General features: G+C 33.4%; 1 protein-coding gene across 12 annotated transcripts; it reads right to left on the bottom strand.

Annotated features, from left to right (window-relative positions):
* Positions 1-1474: 1474 nt before the first annotated feature.
* Positions 1475-22582, bottom strand: LOC122051930 (protein STRUBBELIG-RECEPTOR FAMILY 3-like). 12 transcript variants are annotated; one of them, XM_042613272.1, is made up of 18 exons: positions 22430-22582; positions 22083-22173; positions 21809-21928; positions 21551-21680; positions 21404-21475; positions 21188-21253; positions 21043-21114; positions 20884-20955; positions 20740-20811; positions 20594-20659; positions 19138-19203; positions 18545-18909; positions 18182-18456; positions 16336-16604; positions 16113-16251; positions 14014-14153; positions 13778-13934; positions 1475-1757 (listed from the first exon to the last, which is right to left on the bottom strand). In XM_042613272.1, exons 3-18 carry the CDS (start codon positions 21903-21905, stop codon positions 1695-1697), a joined length of 2121 nt encoding a protein of 706 aa, XP_042469206.1. In that variant the 5' UTR covers positions 21906-21928; positions 22083-22173; positions 22430-22582; the 3' UTR covers positions 1475-1694. The 12 variants fall into 12 exon arrangements, with proteins under 12 accessions (XP_042469206.1, XP_042469213.1, XP_042469208.1 ...); XM_042613279.1 differs by having other exon boundaries at positions 21809-21923; positions 22088-22173; XM_042613274.1 differs by having other exon boundaries at positions 22083-22169.
* Between the last annotated feature and the right edge of the window lie 524 nt (positions 22583-23106).

Genomic DNA, 23106 nt, shown 5'->3' with positions numbered 1-23106 from the left:
AGACTTGCTAAAACACCTTGCGATAGTTGTGAATTTGAAATACATTTTCTTAAGATTTATAAAGTGAAATTGGTGAGCATATATTCTCATAGAAAAAAAAATTATCCCTAATTAATTTGACAGTCAACCGTAAATTGATCACAAAATTTACTTCTCGTCCTATAATTTGGGGATGAATTACAAAGGACATCTGAAATAAACAAAATTACTTTTTTTCTTGTAATAAACTGAAATCAGTCATCATCAACTATCCTCATATCTCTGTCATCATATCCCTATCAATAACAATTATTATTCGACCGTTACTTCATCAAGTCAACTCAACCCCTCAATCCTATTGGCAGTGGAATGTTGGATCTTCAATCGACTCAATTGCCTTCCAACTGACTCCTTTCGGTTAACCTTCGACATGGTTTATTGACTCGAGATCATTTCCTTTAAATAATGATTGATTCATCTAGATCTCAATTGGTTTTATATCATCAATTAACTCAGTTAACTAAATCTAAATGTGTTCGTGAATAAATCTTCTAATAATTATTTTATCAATCAATTGTTCAATCCTCATCAATTGACTTCTTATGTAATATATTATTTAATGATATAACAATTCAAATTTAAAATGAATAGATGACTAACTAATTGACTAACTATGCTTCAATTGACTGTTTGACTCAACTCGAATACAAACTTTCTATTGTGAGTTTTCTGCCTTAAATAAATTCCCTATTGACAAACATCCGACTATATCATGATTTTGATCTTGAAGTAATTGTATATCAATCAAATCTTCGCTTATGAGAAAGAACTACCCAACATCCAAAATTACAGGTAGCTCATAATCTCTCTCAACTTACATTCTAAATTATAAACTTGGTATTTTGATACTAATAAGAATATAAACCTAACTTTAAACCTTTGTCTTTATAATGTTCATTCAAAAAAGGAACAACTAATTATTAGCATATTACATACTTCCCTAGCACGTTGATCATTGCTCTAAAATTGTACCCCCAAAAAAATTTTATAATGCTTGTTTCTTCCTACCTTGGAATTCATTGTAGTTATTCAATATGAGTAGCCCATTATGGCAGAGAAAAGATAAATAAATCTCTTAAGTATTCCTAGAAATAGGCACTGTTATTGTTTTAATATTGAAAAACAAAACATATTTTAAGATTTAAAAACATTGTTTTTTTCTAAGTTTTGACTCTTACTATTTTACCTCCCTAATTATTAGGGCATTAATTCATTTAAAAATTAACAATGTAATTAATTTAACTGTATCATATCACTTCCCAATTAAATAAATGTTAAATTGTATAGAGAAAAAGGTAAGATAATAAAGGTTTTAAATTTTACATTTTGAAAAAGAAAATAAATGGTGACAAAACAGAGACCGGTCAAATAATTAATAAGGAAAATTTCTTATCAAAGGATTCTGGGCGTTTATAGACCAGTCGAACACTTGCACTTTCAGACTTGAGGCATAAACTATATGCAAGGCAACAAGATACATAATTGACAATTTCATGGACGCAACAAATAAAAATTTTGCAACAACAATAAAATAATTATCTTCCATTTACAGGTTTGCAGATAACTAATTAATTTCTTTAAATTAAAATGTTTCCAAGAGAAACAGCACTTTTGCAAATAGTTTTTGATACCAAGCCACCTCTAAAATTTGCACATCAAATAACAGAAGCAAGGTCTTGGACAACCTCTGACATTGGAGGCCTGAACTCCGGCACTTCCTGCAAACAAGAATCATGAATAAGGAACTCACCAATTAGTATATATATATAGATTAAGTACAATGAAGTACCCCCACAGGATTTCAATAATGTCAAAATAGCCCTTCCTATGTAGTTAATCCTATCCACTTCACCCTATTGTTTAATATTATCAAAATAGACCCTCAAGTACAAACTTCTACTTTCCCCTGAGAGAACCAAATCCATGTTAGGGCTAAAATGGCAAATTGAACAGGATTCATAAACTGTATACATTCTGACGATATTTAACTGTATACATTCTGTTTACTTTACTATTGGATGTTAAGTATTGTCAAAATAACCATTATATTATAGGATCATTTTGAAAACTAAGGAAAACACAAAAACAAACAAAAATAAATATATAAATTCTTTCCTTTTGGAAGCAGAGATAATAAGAGTCATGGGCTACATGGCTTCATCTGTCTAACAATATCACTAATAATATTTAAATTAGATTTTCTTTTGCATTGACTAAATTTTTTTTCTTTGATTCTTTGTGCCCCTTCCACCTTTCACTTTACTGTGATAGATTGACTCTTCTTACTAAAATAGAATCTAAAAGTCATATTTTAACATGTTTGTACAATCTCAATATATTTTAACTAATCTCATCATCTACTAAAGCTAAACTAACTACTCTCCAATATTAGTATTTTTATTTTATCCTACTAGAACTCTATAAATTCATTTTAGCATTTTCATGTTTGCTATATCAATTATTTCCAATGTTATTCCCTAATAGTCCAACACAATTTTCCTTTTAGCCTAACTCCATAACTTCTACTCCATTAGAGTTGCTTATTTTTATCCTATTAACTATGCACGATCTTGAAGCTGCTCCCACACAACACCCATGACATTCAAACACAATTAGAGACATCTCACAATCTTCCCTGATGCCTACTTGGTGTTCTAGAGTATCAGACACCCCTCAACCAAACTGTATTTATGAGAGTGCCTATGCCATTGGATTTCTTCCAATGCAATCTCGAGTAATTGGTCGATGTAGCACAAACTAAAGTAGTTCAACAACCTCAATTATTAGCATCTTCCAATGGCAATGACCTTTTTACAACGGATTTATATCTCTCCATAGCCACTAAGAGTGTTTTTCCATTATACCCTGTTTGGTGAACCCTCTATAGAGCCACTCGATTCAAATGGAATGCTCATCAAGCACTTCACAATTGCCTTGTACCACTACTATTGTCCTCTCCAGATCCATAACAATTACTAGGAAAAGTTGAACTGGAAGAATTAAGTTTCATGGGTCATGGCAATTCGAGTTTGATTCATTGGTCAAAGTTAGTTGGAAAACATCACCACCTAGGCTACCAAGATTTCTAACTCTGAAGAGATTCATGGGATATTGATGCACACTAAGTTTCCCATGTGATAGGGTGTGGTAATGAAATTGGACTAATGAAGAAGCAACCAAATTGTCCAATTTCATTACCACAGGTCCAGATTTTGAGTTTGTGTTCAATGATTTATCCAATTTGGTTGCTTCTTCAATTGCCACAAGATTTGAACACAAAATCAAAATCTGTAAAGTGATATCTCTACAACCAATAATGTGATTCACATTTGAACTCTTCCAACTGCAACAATCCAGCACAAAGATGATCACCCATTAGCTAATTCTGAGTCTTTGCTACTGATCTTTGAGATATCTTCACAATCAAATCAGATGTTATTTTTACGCAAAACCACTTCGACAAGCTCCTCTTCATTATATATATATATTTTTTGCACACAATTTACCTGAGTTGGAGCGTATGAAAACTCAGATTTTAGAAGACACCTTCATTTCACATTCCATGCCTTATCAAATGTTTAACATGAAAATGTTCAAAGCACCTACTACATTCATACTAGCATCTAATCCCGGTATCCTACAATAAATAGGTTCAAGGTTTCAATCTCGAGTCATGTCAGAGTTTGGGTGTTTGACCAGAATGATACAATTTTAGGATCATATTATGTTGTGTCAATACGATATAGGTATTAAAAAATTGACTGTGTTTATACCAATAAAAGAAATTATTTCCATTAACATCTGAGAACACTGCAATGAGTTATTATAAAATTCACAACCATCTTATTAATATCAAAAGAAGTGTCATGCATCTTATGAGAGCATTGATTCTTGTAGCATCCTTGTGGGATCAACTTCATAATTCTTAAATACCCAAATTAAATAATTCTTCTAGAACCTGTGGTACTAATATTGGTTTCTCAATATGTTCTTTAAACTCTTGATTCACCATCAGGCATTAGGATTTAGAATGGCAGCCTTAAAATTGGAACTAGTACAAGAACAAGATAAGGATACACAAATGTCTCCAAGTTCTCACATGATGAATCATTATATGGTGCATTAGAGGTACAATAAAAACGTTGAGAGTACTATGAACCTTGATCAGAATGAATTTTGACTAAACTCTCCTATATATCTTGATATTCATTAACTTCATTTTGGCTATCACCCCTATATCAAGTCCATTACCATATTGTCTTGGTAGTTCTAGTGTCATGATAACAATCCTAGGTGCATATATATAACTTTTCTCACATGTCTGGGAGTTAGGAGTATTGGAATCAAGGAAACATAAGTTTAACATCTGCATGGTGTATCTCCATTATCATTTCCTACATCAGTAGGTGTATTGTAATCATCATTTCAAACTTCTCGACAAAGTATAGTATTAAAGATGATGATGTTTCATCACTCTCATTGAAGTTCTTACTCATCGACTATATAGAGTGGATTGTGATCAATCATCAATTTTTCCTCTCTTGTCAGCTAATTTCTATAAAATATATTTAGCAGATTTTTCTTTCATTTACTAGAGACTACAAGAGCTTTTTCTTTCCTTTTGTTACTTTTGGTTGTGTTTAAGGTTGAAATATTTGAAAATGTTTGAGATGAGATCCAAACAATAAAATTTCCCAATCGAAAACTACATCGTCATCATCTTCCCCATTAGCATCCCATCTACCTTACACTTCTTCAATCTGTTGGATAAGGAATTGAGATGGTTGTGGTGGATCTTCTATTTCATTAAATAATGGATTCTCAACCTCGATAGTGCTCCACCAATCTTTCATTAGATTGTCCTCATTCTCAATAAAGCCAATATGAAATGAGTCTACATCACTCAACTCCTATTTTTCTTTCTCTTCTATTATGACCTTAATTGAAAACACATATTATAGTATACATAAATCATCTTCTACAAACAATGATAAGGTAATTTTTCACTTTAGTATGATATGAAAGTGAACCAATTTCTTCCGCAAACACTTGAAACTGTCATCTATATAATAGAATCCATATTGCAATCATTTTTCAAATTTAGAGTCAATCCTCTATATTATAGCCATCACTCATTTGTAAGATAAATGAGAAAAATTAAGTCTTATATATGAGTAGATAATGTCTATTAATAAATTATTCTTATTTACTAGCATCTAAATATCATCTTAAATTTTTTTATTATTAAAAAATATTTTACAAATAAATTCTTTTTCTCATTTGGTTATCCCATCTTCAAGTGGTTATATCAATATAATGTTAAATATAATGTTGATGCTTATAAGGAATCTCTTATAAGCATTCATCTACTCAAATCCCGATCACTCCGACTCTATTATCAGAATAGCTATTGAGGAGTATTATCATCTTCTTTGCATCTAAGTATTATTTAGTATTATTTTCCTAAGCTATTTTGAATCTATTCCTTCTTTTCCAAATTCATCCAACTTTCAAGTATATGGATATGGTGGTGTTTGTAATCTTTGCGCCAATATCATCTCATCTTATACTTTTGCAGAATCACTAGCATGAGAGCCTTCACCATTAAGGACCTCATGACGCAGCATAGCGAAGGATAAAGATACGTCCTCAACTATAGGAAAGTTGTTTATTCTTACCTAAAGAAAAGGAAATTGTAAATTGTATTAACTCCAAAAACTTGTCTATTACATGGCATCCTAAGCCCTTTTATAATTTGATAGCACAACCTATTCTTTATAAAACAATAAACTTTTTAAATAAAATCTTAATTATCCTAATAAAAACCTAACAAACTTTTCTAGAAAAACTAAGGGTGCGTTTGGTTTGTGCGTTTTTCATTTTCATTTTCTGAAAAAACGTGCGTTTCTGAAAAATGGTGTTTGGTTTGCATTTTTTTTGTTTGTTTTCTAAAAAAATAAATAGCGTTTTCTAGAAAAATAGAGAATGACAAAAAGTCATTTTCTGTTTTCTAGAAAACACGCGTTTTCCAGAAAATGAAAATGGAAAACGTGCAAACCAAACACATCCTAAACTTTTTAAAAGTTCCAATTAATTATAAAAAATAACGACTTAGATAACTTTTAATAAAATTAAACTCTTGACTACATTATTCTCTTCAAATGTAAACGACCAATAGATGCCCCTAGTTAGGCGATGTGAAATTATGAGAAGTGTGCACATCAAACAAGGAAGAGAAAGACCAAAGAAGATTTGGCAGCAACAGTAAAATACCATAAAATTTATTTAAATATAAATGATAATATAGTAGGGGATAAAGCTTAATAGCATAAAAGGATTCATATAGCCAACCCCACCTAATGGGATAAAGTTTGGTTGTTGTTGTTGTTGACTACGTTATTCTCCTCAAACGAAGAGAACTTGACTCCAAGTGGGAAGGTGGAGTTGTTACGAAGCAGAGGAGCCTTTTAGCCAAACCAAACGGTTGCTGGTTTATTTCTTCAAACATTACCTTTTAATGTCGATGTGTTTGCTTATTTTGTCGAGTGGAAAGGTAGAATAGTTGTGAAATGGAGGTGTCTTTTTAGCCAAATCAAGCAATTGATGATTGTATCCTTTAATCATTATCATTTTTATGCCAATATGTTTCCTTGTTTGCATTACCTCACCACAACTAGGTCTCCACCGTTAACAGCCTATAATTGACGGCCATAAAACTCTATAACTCACACAACTCAATCTCTTGTTTTAGTTACAACATATACTTTTGAGTCTTTTCATTGCACTTCCAAAAGGTATTTACAATTGCTTTACTTCTCATTCAACTTTACCTATCTTCCATTATCACTAGTTATTTTGTCTTCATTTCCTCTTAGACCTCACAAGACTCTACAGCTCACGCAACACAATCTCTTATTTGGATGCAACACCTATTTTTGGATTTTTCTATTATTCTTCAAAAAGGTATTCACAATTGTTCTACTTCTCATTCCATTTTTTGTTATCTATCTTACATTATCACAAACTATTTTGTCTTTTTATTTCCTCTTAGATCTAACAAGACTCTGCAACTAAGCCAACATGGTCTGTTGTTGTGGATCTAGCATCTATTTTTGAATATTTCCATTGCTCTTTCAAAAGATAGTCACATTTTTTTTGTTTCTCATTCCATTTTTACGGGATAGCTATTTTGTATTTAATTCCCCTTAGACCTCACATTTTTTGTAACATTATTTTAAAGGCACTCTTGAATCCAAGGTGGAGACTAGTTATCATTGAAACAATAGAAGTCATACATTCTAATGATACTTGAGAGTTACTCTTATCTCTTGCCAAATCAATAGTGGGTTGTCAATGGGTATTCACAATAATGATATTCCCTATTGGCATTGTAAATTGGCTGAACATTCTAAGTTGACTTAGATGGTAAGTGATACACTCAAATTCTTTGAGTGAATTACCTAGGCACCTTCTCACCAATGACTAAAATTACTTATACTAGCTTTTCATCACCTTGGCAATGATGTTTCAGCGGTCACTAATCACTTGACTAGCTGGATATTAAACATTTTTCAAAAAAAGAATACAAGCTCTTTCTTAGGAGAGTGGTCTTATATGCAAGTTGAAGAAGTCTTTATAACCTGAAGCAACCACCTAGAGATTGGTTTGGTAAATGCAACTTTGGCCTTCTTCAACTCAAGATGATTAGAAGTGCATCAAAACTAAAAAAATGCAAGCTCCTTAATCCTTATCAGCTATATGGATGAAAGTATCATAATGAGCCATGACTTTTCAACTTGAAATTGAAAACATTCCTTCATCATCACTACCTAACCTTCTTTGGGTGCTTTCCTGTTGTGGTCTTATGGCAGAGGATCCGAGAGTGGCTACATATAGGGCAAGAGATGTCTACCTATCCACGGATGTTGCGAGTCTTCGGGTGTTTCTTCGGAGGAGGTCGTAGCGATGCCTACTTTGATACATTTTGTATAGAACTAGGAATAGTTGTACCTTTAATGAAGGATGGTTGAAAAGTGAGAGGATCTTTAGAAATGTATAAATCCATGTTTAGTCATTATGAGTGTTTTCTAATCGGATATTATATCAGAGCGCTGCAGATTACAAGGTATTGTATTCTAGACTTGCATTGATATAAACATTTTACTTATCAAAAAAAAAAGAATGGATATAGCTTTGTTTTTGTCCTTATCATCATAGTCCATATAACATCTATATCATCAAGCTCTTCCAAAGTTCTTGTTACAAACAATGAGAAGAGGTGGCTAAAGGTTAAAGAGGAGTGAATATCCAAGGTTTAAATTTCAAGTTGTGCCAGAGTTTCGGTTTATTACCGGAATGATACAGTTTTGATACTGTATCATGCTGTGTCAATACTATTTTGATACTTTTTTAAATAGAAAACATATTAATCAAAAATATTTTTATTAATATTTGATCGTTGTAGATGTTTATTATTGAGTTATACTTGAGATGTTGAATGTTGAGTATATGTTTTGATATTAGCTGGTGGAATACTTGATACTTATTCAGTAAAAGTTGAGTCCATCATGTAGGCTTAAGATATATTTAATTTAGATTTATTTTAATTAGTTTAAGATTAAATCCAATTTATATATATAATAATTTAGTTCATTAGTAGTACTATATTTTATAAAGTTATAAATTATATTATATTTTTTTTATCTTTCTGAATAATTTATTTCCTTAAAAAAATTCTCTATGTTTATCTCGTGAATCGATAAAGAAGGGAAAAGAATAATTATTTTTAAAGAGATTTTGATTTTCCTCTATTTACCTTAAGAGGTATATTTTTTTCTCTTTGCTTTATTTAACGGAGGAAAAAATAAATGAAAGATGAAAAAAATAATAAAAATAAAAAATTAATGCATAAAAGAGAAAAAAATCAAGTGGGAAAAAAGAAATATCCATCTAAAAAATAAAAATTTTAACCTCTAAAATTAAATAAATAATAAATAACAGTTGTTGTCGCGAGTATCGCGACCTCAAGGGGTCACCATAGGGGGCAACAACCTCCACGAGGTCGTGACAACCTCGCCATGTCGGTACGGTGTAGATCAGCGAACGGAATAGTAAATTCTGCCAGTCAATCAACACAGCACAAAATTTAAATCGTTGGTCATTTCTCCCCATGATGTTTGCCTACAAGTATGAATACACAATGTAATTAAAATAAAAATAATTCACCGATGCTAACACATGTATTTATGTAACTCGGCAATACCCAAGGGTCCTACTCCATGGTCTATGATCCTTCGATAGATTACTCTTAAAATGCCCTTTATAATTTCTCCTTAAAATGCTTCTAAAGGTGGAGACACCTCTTACAAGCTTTTAATGGTTAAAGAAGACTTTATAAAAGAGAGGAAGAAGAGTTATTGATTACAAGAATATAGCATTGGACATTAGCTCAAAAGCATCCATCTTCACATATCATTTAACTAAATACCACCATCAATCAACTATTGCACTATAGCCATTCGAACCATTGTAGTGCAGTTTTTCTCATTAATTATTGTCTCTAGCTTTTCTGGTTCAGCTTCAATTAATTGGTAACTTCTATTAATTAACTTATCCCTAATCAGTCGACTTCACAGTCAATTTAGCCACAAATAGAAATATTCAATTCATTAGTTGATGAGTTCCTACACCTACATTTAAGAGATGATACTAGGCATTTCCATAGTCGTTTACTCTTCTTTTTTACTTCTTTGTTCACTAATTCTCCTCCAATTCTTTTCTGGCAAAATCTCTAGGCATCTCAAAATCATTTTTCATAATAAGCTTTATATGAAAATTGATTTTAAAGAACACCTCTATTCATCGCTTTCACATGGAGAATTCACTTTCGAATTTTGGTGGATGGATGTTTGAGTAAACTATCATTTTATGCTTTTCCCAATGGTTAGTATGTAGAAGATATTATTGCAACTAATGTGATGAGATGAGAGCGAGTAGAGTGAGAAGGGGACAATATCGTTTCTACCTGTGATGTTAGGTCACAAGTACGAATACAACAATAACAACCAAGTTTTATCCCACTAGGTGGAGTCGGCTCACAAGTACAAATACGCAATAAAATTAAAATAAAGACAATTACCCAATGCTAGCACATGCATTTACCTAGTTCAACAGTACCCACACTCCTCTAAGACCTATGATCCTTTACTTTCTCCTTCTCCAAATTCTTCCGAAGATGGATAAACTTCTTACAAGTTTTCAATGGTTACAAGGAACCTTTACAAAAGAGAGGAAGAGATTATAATAAGTTCAGTTGGTTACAAAAATATTACGGAATATTAGCTCAAAATTGTCCATCTTCGCCCATTCTAAAGTTGTTAATCAGTTGATTAAAAGACCACCGTCAATCAAATGATGCATTATAGCCATTACCCAATATGACCATTATAGCGCAACTTTTTTCTCTCCAGCTTTTCTAGTTCAACTTTAGTTGACAGATTGCTTCCATCAATTGATTGATCCCTTAACTTCCGAGTCAACTTAGCTATGAACAGTATGTTATTTACTAACTACTGAGTTTGATTCAAATGCCTAGTCAACTCAATCACCAATAGACTCAAAACTATCAACAACAACGTGAGTCATCCTACTTGCAAAGTTTTTACCTAAATTGACTAGACTTCATTGGATTGTCAATTACAACCATCCTAATGGTTAAGTCCGGATGCGTTAGAATCAACCCTCTCCCATGAGTATTGGTCTCTTGACTATCAACGCACCATCAGTTATACCTTTACAACTCCACCACAAGGCCATCTTGGACCATGTTTCTCATCACTTGGATGCACTTGAGCCCTCGACTTACTCCGCATGCCATCCTTCATGCCCTACCTACATAATTTACCTCCATAGGCATAACTAGACTCTGATGCTCCTCGTTCTACCTTTAAAAGTTCCACACCATCCTTCTTCGATCTCCACAAACCTCGAGTTATCTGGTATCCATCAACCTTAATCATGCCAAGTCGTCATCATGTGTATTTCACCACATCCTACATGACTCAAATACACATATCAAATACAAGATCAATCCTACCTTAAACTCTTTATTGAAACATCAAAACCTATAACCAATCGTGATCACTTAGGGGTCAATTGCACTAATAATGTCTCCTCCTTTTTAATGTTTAGCAATGTTTACGTTAGGTAAATAATGTAATAGAAATAGGGACCTGAGCTAGACTCCCCCTATACCTACACTTAAGAGATGATACTATGTCTTTCCATTAGTCTTGTACTCTTCTTTTTTGCTTCTTCATCCACTAATTATCCTCCAATTCTTTTCCTTCAACATCCCTAGGCATCTCAAATCTGTCTTTCAAAATAAGCATTATATCAAAATTGCTTTTAAAAAATACCATCATTCGTCGCTTCTACACGTAGAATTCACCTTCAAATTTTGGTGGATGGATGTTTGAATCGGTCATCATTTTTGTACTTTCCCCGACGATTAGTCTAAAGAAGAGCTTCTTAATTCTAATACCACTAGTTGCAACCAATGCAATGAGATGGACAATAGGTATAGGGGAGGGGGTGAATAATATTTGTACCTGTGATGATAGATTAAAAGTATGAGTATGCAGCAAAATTAAAATAAAAAAAAATTTACCAATGCTAACACATGCATTTATATGATTCAATAGCCCCTAAGGCTCCTACTCCACAAACTATGATCCTTCGGTGAGTCACTTCCGAAATCCCCTCTATACTTTCTCCTTATCAAAAAAAATTCTTCCAGAGGAGGTAAAACCTCTTTAAAGCTTCCAATGGTTACAAAGAGGCTTTACAAAATAGAGGAAGAAATTACTATAAGCTCGATTGGTAATAAAGATGTAGTTATAATCAATAGCCAAACTCGTCTATCTTTGCCACGTCAAATAGCCCCCTAATGTCTTCAACTATTGCTATCATCCTATTGTGCTAACATCAATCAGTCAACAAATGCATTGTCACCATTACCAGATCCAACCATTGTCATGCATATTTTTCTCATCAACAACATTCTTTAGCTATTCCGATTGAGCTTCAATTGATTTGACTAGGTGCTTCCATCAGTTAACTTCCTAATAGTCTCAATCACAAATAGAAACATTCAATTTGTGGGTGATAAGATTGAGTTAACTACCTAACTAGATCAACCTAACAGTTGACACTTGAGTTCCAGCCCGGAACCAAATGTCTGTTTGTTAGCTAAAGTAAATAAGTCCACTATTCAATTGATTTAACCACCAATGGTCAATTAGATCAACCCAACAGTTGACGCTTGAGTTCCAGCCCTAAACAGAATGTCAATTTGTTAGCTAGAGTAAATAAGTCCACTACTCGATTTAACCACCAATCAACTAGAGATGCCCTTTAACCTACTAGATCGTCCATTACGGCCATCCCAATGGTTGAGTCAGCCTATGTTGAGATCAACTCTCTCCCATGAGTATAGGTCTCAACTCTTAACTCGCCAGGTGTTATACCTTTGCAACTCCTTCGCTACAAGGTCATCTTCGATCAAGCATGTTGTCCCTCGAATGCACTTGATCCCTCAACTCTCTCCACTTGTCATCCTTCACACTGCCTACATAATTTGCCTACACAAGCAAAACTGTACTCCAATGCTCCTCATCCTATAGTACCTTAAATGTCACACATCATGCCCCCAGGGCGTAGCGCAGACGGTGGGCGCATGGCATCTCTGGCGTAATGGCCAAGGGTCGATTCTCAAGAAATGACGACATGGGGGGTTACCCCACCATGCGCCTATGGCCTGTGTACCTGCATGTACCTCCCTCCATATCTGTGGGGTCGGCACTAAGGGGCCACTAAGGTAGCAGATCTACCTTTAAACGTCACACATCATCCTTCTCTGATCTCCATGGACCTCAAGCCATCGGGTATCCATTGACTTGTGCCAAGTTGTCTCATGTGCATTTCACTAAATCACGCATCACTAAAATACACATATCAAATACATAGGCAATCCTAACTTAAACTCTTTGCCTAAATATCAAAATTTATGGGTGATCTCAATTACTTAGAAGTCGGTTGCACTAATACTTCCTTCTGCCATTGGATATTTGAAAAATGCACTGCTCATACATATGAAAAAAATGCATTGCATATAACACACACATGTCTAAGACACTTAATACTTAGTATCCATATGTGTCACAAGCATTCATTTCTACGGTTGTACTCATCCTATTATCCTAATATAAACAATCAAATGGGTCATCTAACCTCGAGTATTTGTCAAAACTTAACCAAATAATGAAACATTAAGGACCTTAAGTATCTACTTATATATTTATTATAAAATCAAATAGATTTATTCAAACTCTTGCTACCTGAGTTTTTAAACCCAAATTCATCTCACACCCTTCATGAGATCTACTATTTTAGTGAAATTAATTAAATACCAATTTAACATACTCAAACCTATGTAAGGTTGTCACGAGTACCCATTAATGCTTATCACTTTGCCATTCCTACCTGAATGTGATGCAAATTAATTTCCAATCAGGAAGCTTGATTTAATCAGATTGGTCTTATTTCCGCTTTCCTCATTAATGCATAAAATATCTATAGCATGTCAGGCAGCCTGTGAGACTAAAATAATTGGATGACATGATCCAACAGTCCATATGCATATTGTTAAGCTAGTATATAAGTTCATGAAAAATTCTACCTGTATGCAACGACTAATGATGTCCGCAAATCTTGAGATTGATTTTACAACAAACTGCCCACCAACTGAAGGATCCACCATTTTTGTCAATGCATTCATATCATAAAGTTGTGAACTAGCCCACCTCACCAAATGTTGCTCACCCCAAGGACGTGAGCTGCAACCAACAGAAAATTCAAATGTTTAATATAAGTAAACTCCCTATAAGGAAATGACCGAAAGATAACCAAGCATACCTATCAAATGACTTGTGCCCTGTGAGGAGTTCTAACATGACAATTCCAAAACTGTAAACATCACTTTGCACACTATATGACCCAGATTCACTGACTTCAGGAGCATCATAACTGAAAAAGGCAGGTTCCATTCCTGATAACTAAGAGAAAACCAAACAATTATTTTTCATAAGACCATAACCAACTCAAACTCTAATCTTCAGATATTTTACTGAACTATTTGAGTTCCAATACTTGACATAATTGCTGAACTAATCAAATTTCTTTCGTTTTTGTCGGGATAAATCAAATGGTGAGATGTGAAATACGCATATTTGAAAACCATAAAAATCTATATATAATTAAACTTCAGTCTTTCAGATTTTAAAGATCATCTCAAAGTTATCCTCATATTCTGGGTTCAAAGAAGTGTTTGGATTCACTTTGTTTGTCTTTTGAAGATTGAATACATAGGGTATTTGTTGTGCCTTGTGTGCAGATATTTTACTGAATAATTTCCATCAATAATGTTTGAATTTAGTCACTGACATAACCAAGGTTTAAAATTTCGACCCGTACCGAGGTTTCGGTCTCAGACCGGAACGATACGGTTTCGGTATCGTATCGTGTCGTGTCGATACAGTTTCAATATTTTTTATTTATCTATAGTAATTATAAGATAAATATGTTTATTGTATATATAAAAATAAGTTGTATATTGATTTATTATAAGTTCTCAATTATTGAATAATTTAATATTATTAAAAAAATAATTAAAAATTTATTTAAATAGAATTGATATATTAATAATTCAAATTAAAATAGAAATATTTATAATAATAATAATAATAATAATAATAAGTATATAAATTAATACAAGATATTACTTTATATTAATAATAATTATATAAATTAACTATTTATTCATTTAATTATTTATTAATTAAATAATATATATTTTAAATAGTAAAAAATATCAAGTAAAAATTTTTTTAAAAAATATCAGAATATAAATATAATTTATTAGAATTTTTTAAAATTTTTTAGAATTTTTTTGAAAATTTAAATGAAATTTAAAATAATAAAAAATATATTAGAATATAAATAAAAATTATTATATATTTTTTAAAATTTTTAAATGAAATTTAAAATATTATTTTTTCAGAATATTAATTAATAAAATTTATTTAATTTATTTTAATTTTAAATATATTTTTTATATATTTAATTAGGATTTATAAAAAACTCCTAGAAATATCACACATCCTCCGCACATCCTCCTTGGGAATTCTTTAAATTAATTAAATAAAATAAATAATTATTAAAGAAAAAAAAACTCGCGGCAGTACGCGAGATCGCGCCGCAATGATCACGGCGTGATCCCGCGAGGGGCGTCCAGCGACCCTACCGGACGCTTCCGGCGCCGCAAAAGCCATCGTGCGCGACGCCTTCGGCTCTTTAGAAGGCGTCACGGGATGCCGCCGGAGGCGTCCCGCGTCTCCTCCGGCGCCGCCGAGACGGGGACGCCTCCCGTGCCGGTTTCGGTTGTCCAGCGGAACAGTAAAAACCGTTCATGCCGGGCGGCACGAAACGGCATTTCAAACGTTGGACATAACTGCTAAACTTAGCAAATTTCTCTCATTTCATCAGGTGCATTCAAATGACAAGCTGTGAAACAAGCACAAGATGCATTTGAAATCACATAGCTCTGTAGATAATAAACTTCATTCTTCAATCTTAAAAACATTTTAAAACAATCTTAATGTTATCACTCTATTGTGAAGCTTGATGGCATTTAGCTAATTGAAAATAAAGTGGGAAGAAGTGTTTCAAGATCTGATATGCATATTATGTACATCAAATGTAGATTATATGAAAGATATTCTCTTTGCAAGATTCCACCTGGAAATAGCTCCCAAAATTAACGAGGTAGAAATGATAATATAAATGTCACTTAACCTACACATTACCTATTAGGGGAACATCTATCAAAGTATTAGGGAATTTTTACCAACCGGCCAACAATAAGAAAGCTTGATAATCCTTAATTTTCAGTTATATAATGATGTCATGTTAAAACAATGATAGCTGAGCTTTCTAGTTTCAACAACTTCACTTACCTGAGTAGCTGGGAATAATGATAGCAATGATGCAAGACCACATTCAGACACACGTACTTCTAGATCATCATTGATGAGAATGTTTCCAGAATCAAATCTTTGATGCACTAAAGGTGGTTGACAACCATCATGGAGATACCTTCAGCATTGAACCAAATACATTATATTTTTATGTTGAGATGCATACTTAGATCCAGCTAAATATAAACAAGAATGCACATACTCTAGAGCTTTAGCAGCTCCAATTGCAATCTTGATGCGAGCATTCCATGATAATTTCTTCTTGATAGAGTCGTTACTGTGTAGCATTTCATATAGAGTTGTACAGTTGAAGTAATTGTAAACAAGTAACCGTTGACCATAGCCATCACTATAACCAACAAGATTGACAATGTTTGGATGTTGAACCCTTGAGATGCGCTCGACAATCTTCAAAAAGTTATCTTCCGAGGGGTTTGAATCTCTATTCTCAAGCTTCAAAACAGCCAACATCTGTACATTTGAAGGCTAATTATATATTCAGTTTCAAAATGACAATTTTTATCTACATATTGCATGTGCATATACTGATACAAAAGAATAGGAAGATAAAGCACTGGTTATGATGTTTTAAGTAGGAGAAACTTGTCCCAGCAGAAGTATGGAGAGGGACACAATATATATGAAGATCCATATTAAAAACAGGAAAAACTACCATAATTAACACAGAAGGAAGTGAATCAAAACATTGCATGAACAACACTTGCTACATTAACCAAATTCACAGCATATTTCTCATTTCTTTTATATTAGTTATTATAACACTACACCATTCAAAAACTTTGTTTACTTTTTGTTATAAGTTTTCAAAACAATGAAGACAACAGAAAAACAAGTTTTCCATAATAATTTTTTAACAAGAAACTATTTCACATTGTAAAGGACATGTACAGGAAGATTTATTAATAGAACTTAAAGATACATGTGTGAAACATATTATCTTCAAGATATAAAATAAGTGGAGAAACTCAAAACGTTATGGTATAATCCAATTACCATTAAGGAGAAGGAATTTTGAAAAGAAACCTTTGCCTCGTTTCCTATATAGCCGAAGAATAATAAGGGTCAATTTATGCTGAGGAAAGAAGCTTGCTCTGTAGAAGCTTAGCTTCCAAAGCAATGTGTTTCGGCTCCACTATTTAACAGAGCACAAGGCATGAAAGAAGAGACTTGTGGGTCGTTCCAAGGAAGACAAATTGCACAAAAATGCTTCATCCCAAACCTGAGCAAAAATGATGGAACGATCTGAGTAAAACCCAAAAAAAACTTCTTGGTTCCAATGAGGCATTGATGTAAGAGCAAAACTAGTAATAAGGTTGATTTTAGGATGGGAATGGTATTGAGATCAAGGCAAAGACGAGATGACAACTCGATTGACTTGGTCATAGGAGTCCTTCGCACAGACTAGGATCTTGATTGTGTAATCTGAATCCACATTTTTTGTAGCTTCTTGTAGTGAACTCAATGGAGAATGATCTTGACGGAGGTCACGCTCAAAGGATTCAAGCTCGACTCAAGCATCTCAACTTCTTTGAGCATGCACAAGATGTCAGCACCCACAACCGACCTCCCCATTACAAGGAAGAAGTTAAGGGCTTATTTAGGCTTTTCCTTTCGATTCACCTCCTTTCTTTCTACCCCCCTCAAATTACATATAAATAGGTCTGTGTGACCGCTGTGAGGTCATAGCAGCCAGGCAACCTAGCGAAGGCCATGCACCATTGCAACAGCCTCATGACCTCATGGAGGCCTCCACGGCCAGTGCCAATGCCAGATGAGTATTAGTAAAAAATCACATGTTTTGGGTGGTAATCAGCACCCCAATCTAAGAAAAAAGCTACACATTAAATTTGGAGGTAGTTGTCAAAACTATCATTTTCCAAGAAACATGATGAGGTATGAACAATTCATTCTTTTAGTTAAATATAACAAGACATACAAGTTTTTCTATCATTTTAATGATAAGAAAAGACCTACAATTATATTCTCTAGATTTGTCAATAACAAGAAAAAATCATGATATTTCAAACCTTTCCCTGAGGTAATTCTGCCAAATATAGTCGGCCAAATCTTCCATCTTGGATCAAATTATCTTCGCTGAAACTGTTTGTGTACTGTTGAAGTGTGGCAACATGAAACCATCTAGCAGAAATTGGAGTCGAAGTTTCAGTCCGATTTCTCAGACTCTTTTCACCTATAATACCAAGTTTCTCTGTGTCAAAACGAGTCACTGGTGGCATGGGAAGTGAAACATTAGATCGGCCATTTGAATTATACTCAGGCCTTCGAATTGGCTTTCCAACTGCTGTTAACAATGTCAGCAATTTAAATTATGTAAGAGGAACCAATTTACCTGATAAACAACAGTTTCAAAATGAAATTCAAGATTTTACCTCCCTCTTTATGTGATCTGATAAATTCAGAACTTATCTGAGGATCCTTCGGCTGTCCAATTCTACTAGCATCATGCCATTTGCAAGTTGCTCCATCTTTGGGTTTTCTTGTTTTGCATTTTGATATACACAGTTTTACTATTGCTATAATAATGACTAGTACAACCACTGCCATGCATGAATATCCAACCAATTCTGCTGTTGAAATTTTACTATGCCTTGAAAATTGACCACCACTCTGAATAGGAGCCTCAGAAGACGGGAAAGGGGCCATTGCGACATTTGGTGGTTGAGGAAAAGGTGATACCATTGGTGGGGCCATGACTGGTGGAATAACATTGGCATCAAATAGGTTACCATTCTTCCTGTAGCAAGGATCCAATTGTAGAGTTATAGTTAGTATTTTCAAACATTAGACACACATGTAATTTGATAAATTTTCCTTCAATCCCTCCAACAATAAAAGGGCATCCAAGCAATGCGATCATATCTAAGAATGTTGCGATAGAATTATATGCCTAAAACTTACATTTGAACATGAAATAATATTGAAATACCAAGTAAAAACAAGACAAAAAACATAGGTCACTCACTTGAAATTAGGAACATTAAGCAGCTTTGGTGGGATTGATCCTGAGAACAAATTGTTTTCTACATTTCTGTCACATATCAAGTCCAAGTCAAATAATCAGTAAAATTTCATAGCCAATGATGCCAACATTCAAATATGTTGCAGTGTATATGGCACATGAGAACTTAGGCATCGAAAAAAATTTAAGGATATTCAAATTGTAATTATGAACTATATTATAAAGATTTAAAGGAAATTGAGACCTTATCTTAAGAGTTTTAGCAATTTTTTAAACATAAATTTTTAATGCATCGTGGGTTAATAAACAAAAAAAAATTGTCAGAAACCTAGGTTTATTTCACAAATCAATTTAAAAAAAAACAATACTAAGGTTAAGAGTGGTCATTTCAGTGCTACAAATAGAATGGAAAATGTTAGAGGCTTGGAGTATTCATATATTTAGGAGTGTTAGATCCAAATCAACATATAATCTCACTGGTTAGTTCACTGTCTATTGACTATCAAATTTGTATAAAACTTTCATTATCATCCATGCCCTTTTTTAGAACCCTACAATACTATTTTGAGCGTGCAATGACTTTTAATCTAAAACCAAATTTTGAATTAGCTGCTCAGATCCTAGAATAAAATAAATCCTAGTAACAGAAGAAATTTGTCAAGAACATCAAAGGCTAAAAGAAGATTATTTTTCTCTAATAGCAAAGACTTCCAAAGTGCTCCGGCATTAATAATAAAGCTTTTACTTGAAGGGAAGGATAAATAAAGAAAAGAAATGAGGAGAAAGTGCAATGAGGAGGGGAAAATAAACATCTGAACTATGAGGAAAGAGAGGAAGGAAATACAGATAAGGAAAAAAATAAAGAATAAACAATTGCTGATCATTCATCAGTGATTGGTTGCAACCAGCAAATCCTCTTTTTCTTAAGTTTCTCATTTGCTCATTATGAGCAGAACAAAAGCTAACAAAAAGTGGTATTTCCTCTCTGTTTATATCAATTCTGCTTTCCTTGGAAATTAACAACTGAACTTATCCTTTTCCTCTTTTATTTCTCTCCTTCCCTTCACTCACTTTTCCGTCCTTCAAAGTAAAAACAATGTGAAAAGAAAAAAAAAAATACAAAAGTCTCATTTGAAATTGATGTTAATATTACAGCCGAAAAGCATTCAAGGAGAAAATTCCCACAATATGTCTTGTAGAACATATCCAAGAACATTGTATGGTAATAACTAGCATAATACTTCATTATGCAATTGACCATAGAAAAGCAAACCACAACAAATGGTGATTATATGAATGGATCACAACTAGATAAATGATATCGATTTCTTTCTTCCTAGTAATATCCACCTAGGTTCCTGTATAAATAAACAAGATATTTATTGTTATTTGTATGCTTTCTTCTTGCTCATTCTTAATTTTCTTATGGAAATAAAAGAGAGGTGTATGCAGAAATTACAAATCTTGGAGAGGAAGATCTTGCAAAACATCAAGAATCCCAGATATTCGATTATTTTGGATATGCCTGCACTATAAAGGAATCTTTTAAGTATTATGTTCATAAATAAATACGAAAGTAATCCTAACGAGAGTGAGAAAACTTACAATGTAGTGAGAGAAGACAAACCCTTCATAGAAGGTGGAAGTTGGCCACTCAAATTATTATGTGAGATGTCCCTATTTCAGCAAAAAAGAATAACAATGTGGACATGGCACACCTTAGTTTGCAGTGAAATGAGAGACACCTACAAGTTTATCAATCCACTGAGGGCCCGGAAAGCATCAGGCAACTCTGCAGACAACATATTGTTATTCAATGACCTGAAAGTGCAACGGGAAAGAATTAGTACCACACTAATAACAAACCTTGTTACACTTAAGTACGCATGCAAACACTGATGAACTCACATGTCTGATAAAAGAGTCAGATTGGATAGTGAACCTGGAATGCTTCCTGTGAACTGATTGTCTGAAAGAAAACTGACAAAAAGGGAAATGCCATTCATTTCATGCATTTATATGAAACAATTACAGAAGGTAAATAGCAACATACAATCTCCTTAATGTTACAGGTAAACTTCCTGGTATGCTGCCACTAATATGGTTATCACTCAGATCCCTAAGATAGATGTTAATAACAAGAAGTTATCAGCCATTGTTATGCAGAATATGGTGTCTCTTGTGAAATTCACTTGAAAACAGCAAAAAAAAGGAAAATAATGTATTTCCATGATTATAAAATATGTACACTTTTAGCATTCACACTCACAAGGTTATAAGTGAAGTAAAATATGAAAGCTCATCGCCCAATTGTCCGGCCAAATTTGCACCATTAAGCACTCTATCATAATAGAAATTAATTAGATGAAGCAAACAATGATAACAAAAAATATAGTTGGAGAGTTTGGAATTTTACATTGAAGTAATGCTTGAGTCAACACACTCAACTCCTTGCCAGCCCTCACCGCAGGGGTCTCCACCAAATGCTCCCCATCCAGGAAGAGGAGGGAAGTCCAATGTGAAATATAGGGAATTTATAGCAAAAACTGAATGAGATTGTAGCAGGAAAAGAAGGAAAACAATGTGTCAATTCAGTACATGCTTAGAATTAGTAGCAACCTCAACAGAATAACTCATTCAGATAAGCATAAGATATCGCAATAAAACGAATTACCATCTTGTCCGTTTGTGTAACCTCTGCAAGTTGGCATGTAAAGCAACAAAGACAGAGCCAGAAGTAAAGTCATACCGAAGAGCACCCTCAATCCCATAGTTCCAGTTACAATCTTCTGCCCTTGATCATTAAACAGAAAGGAACTGGATCAGATGAGCAACAAGAAGCCTTTACATCTTAATACTTGGACAACAATTCCTGAGCGTATGCAAGAAAGATTTTTGAACCAAAACTCATTCGTAATGCACTTAGGGTACAAGAAATCCACTATCACCTTACACAATTATTTTATTGGACCTCTCCAAAGATTGCAATTGTTCCGTGTCGTCAGCAAGATTGCTCACCTACCGAGGACCGTCGTCTCACTCCACAATAGATTAGTAGTAAGCAACACTTAAACCCTCATAGCAACAAAAGAAATCTTTGGAGAAAAAAAAACACAAACAAAAGGCGCACTGAAGAAGACTCATAAACTCCCAATATCGATCAAAACAAAAAAAAAAGATCGAATAAAAGATGGCGAACAGCAAATACAGAGCCGAACGAACAATGCGACATAAACCCCAACAACACTGCACGATAAAAGATTATCCTGCAAGAAAACGCGATGACAAGAAAAACCTGATAGAGAGAGATCACAAAGCCAGCAGCAATCTTTGGAATAGCAAAGTTTAGATTGTCTTTCGCTTTGTTTCCAATTCTTGAACTCGAGTGATCGCTCCGCTGGAAGAAGCCCGAATGGAATCCGTAAAAGGAGACGCAGCAAAGCAAAAGTTGTCCAAATGCTCAAGCGATTTTGAAAAGAAGAATTGGCCAAAGGAGGGCAGTATTGTAATTCGGTAAAATATATTTTTAAAATATAATATACAATTAAAAAGTTCGGGAGTATTGGAATTCGGCCCATGCTTTTTTCCTAAATTACCCCTCCTCGCGCGCTTTCTGTTTTCCTAAAATCTCTTTATCTTCTTCCACTTCCATAATCAATTAAAATTTGTAATTAATAAAAAAAAATGTGAAATAGATATCCATCAATTATAAAAAATTCAATATTGACCTAGTAATAACAATTTTTATTGAGCAGTTTGATAGAAATTTAATATGGCAAAAGTTAAGGACACTTTTTTTTTTCAAATTATTAAAGATGTATTTTACTTTGATTTTTTTTTCTTAAAAGGGCGTTCTATTTATAGTTCAATCGTGTATCGTTATTCGATTATCTTTTAGTAATGTTCACGTTATTAACTCTTGCTTTATTGATGTATTAATCTCTCTTTTTTTCAAATTAAATTACTAATTTA

Source organism: Zingiber officinale, chromosome 3A (assembly GCF_018446385.1).
Source record: "Zingiber officinale cultivar Zhangliang chromosome 3A, Zo_v1.1, whole genome shotgun sequence".
NCBI lineage: Eukaryota > Viridiplantae > Streptophyta > Magnoliopsida > Zingiberales > Zingiberaceae > Zingiber > Zingiber officinale.
This window is presented reverse-complemented; position numbering and strand designations above follow the sequence as displayed.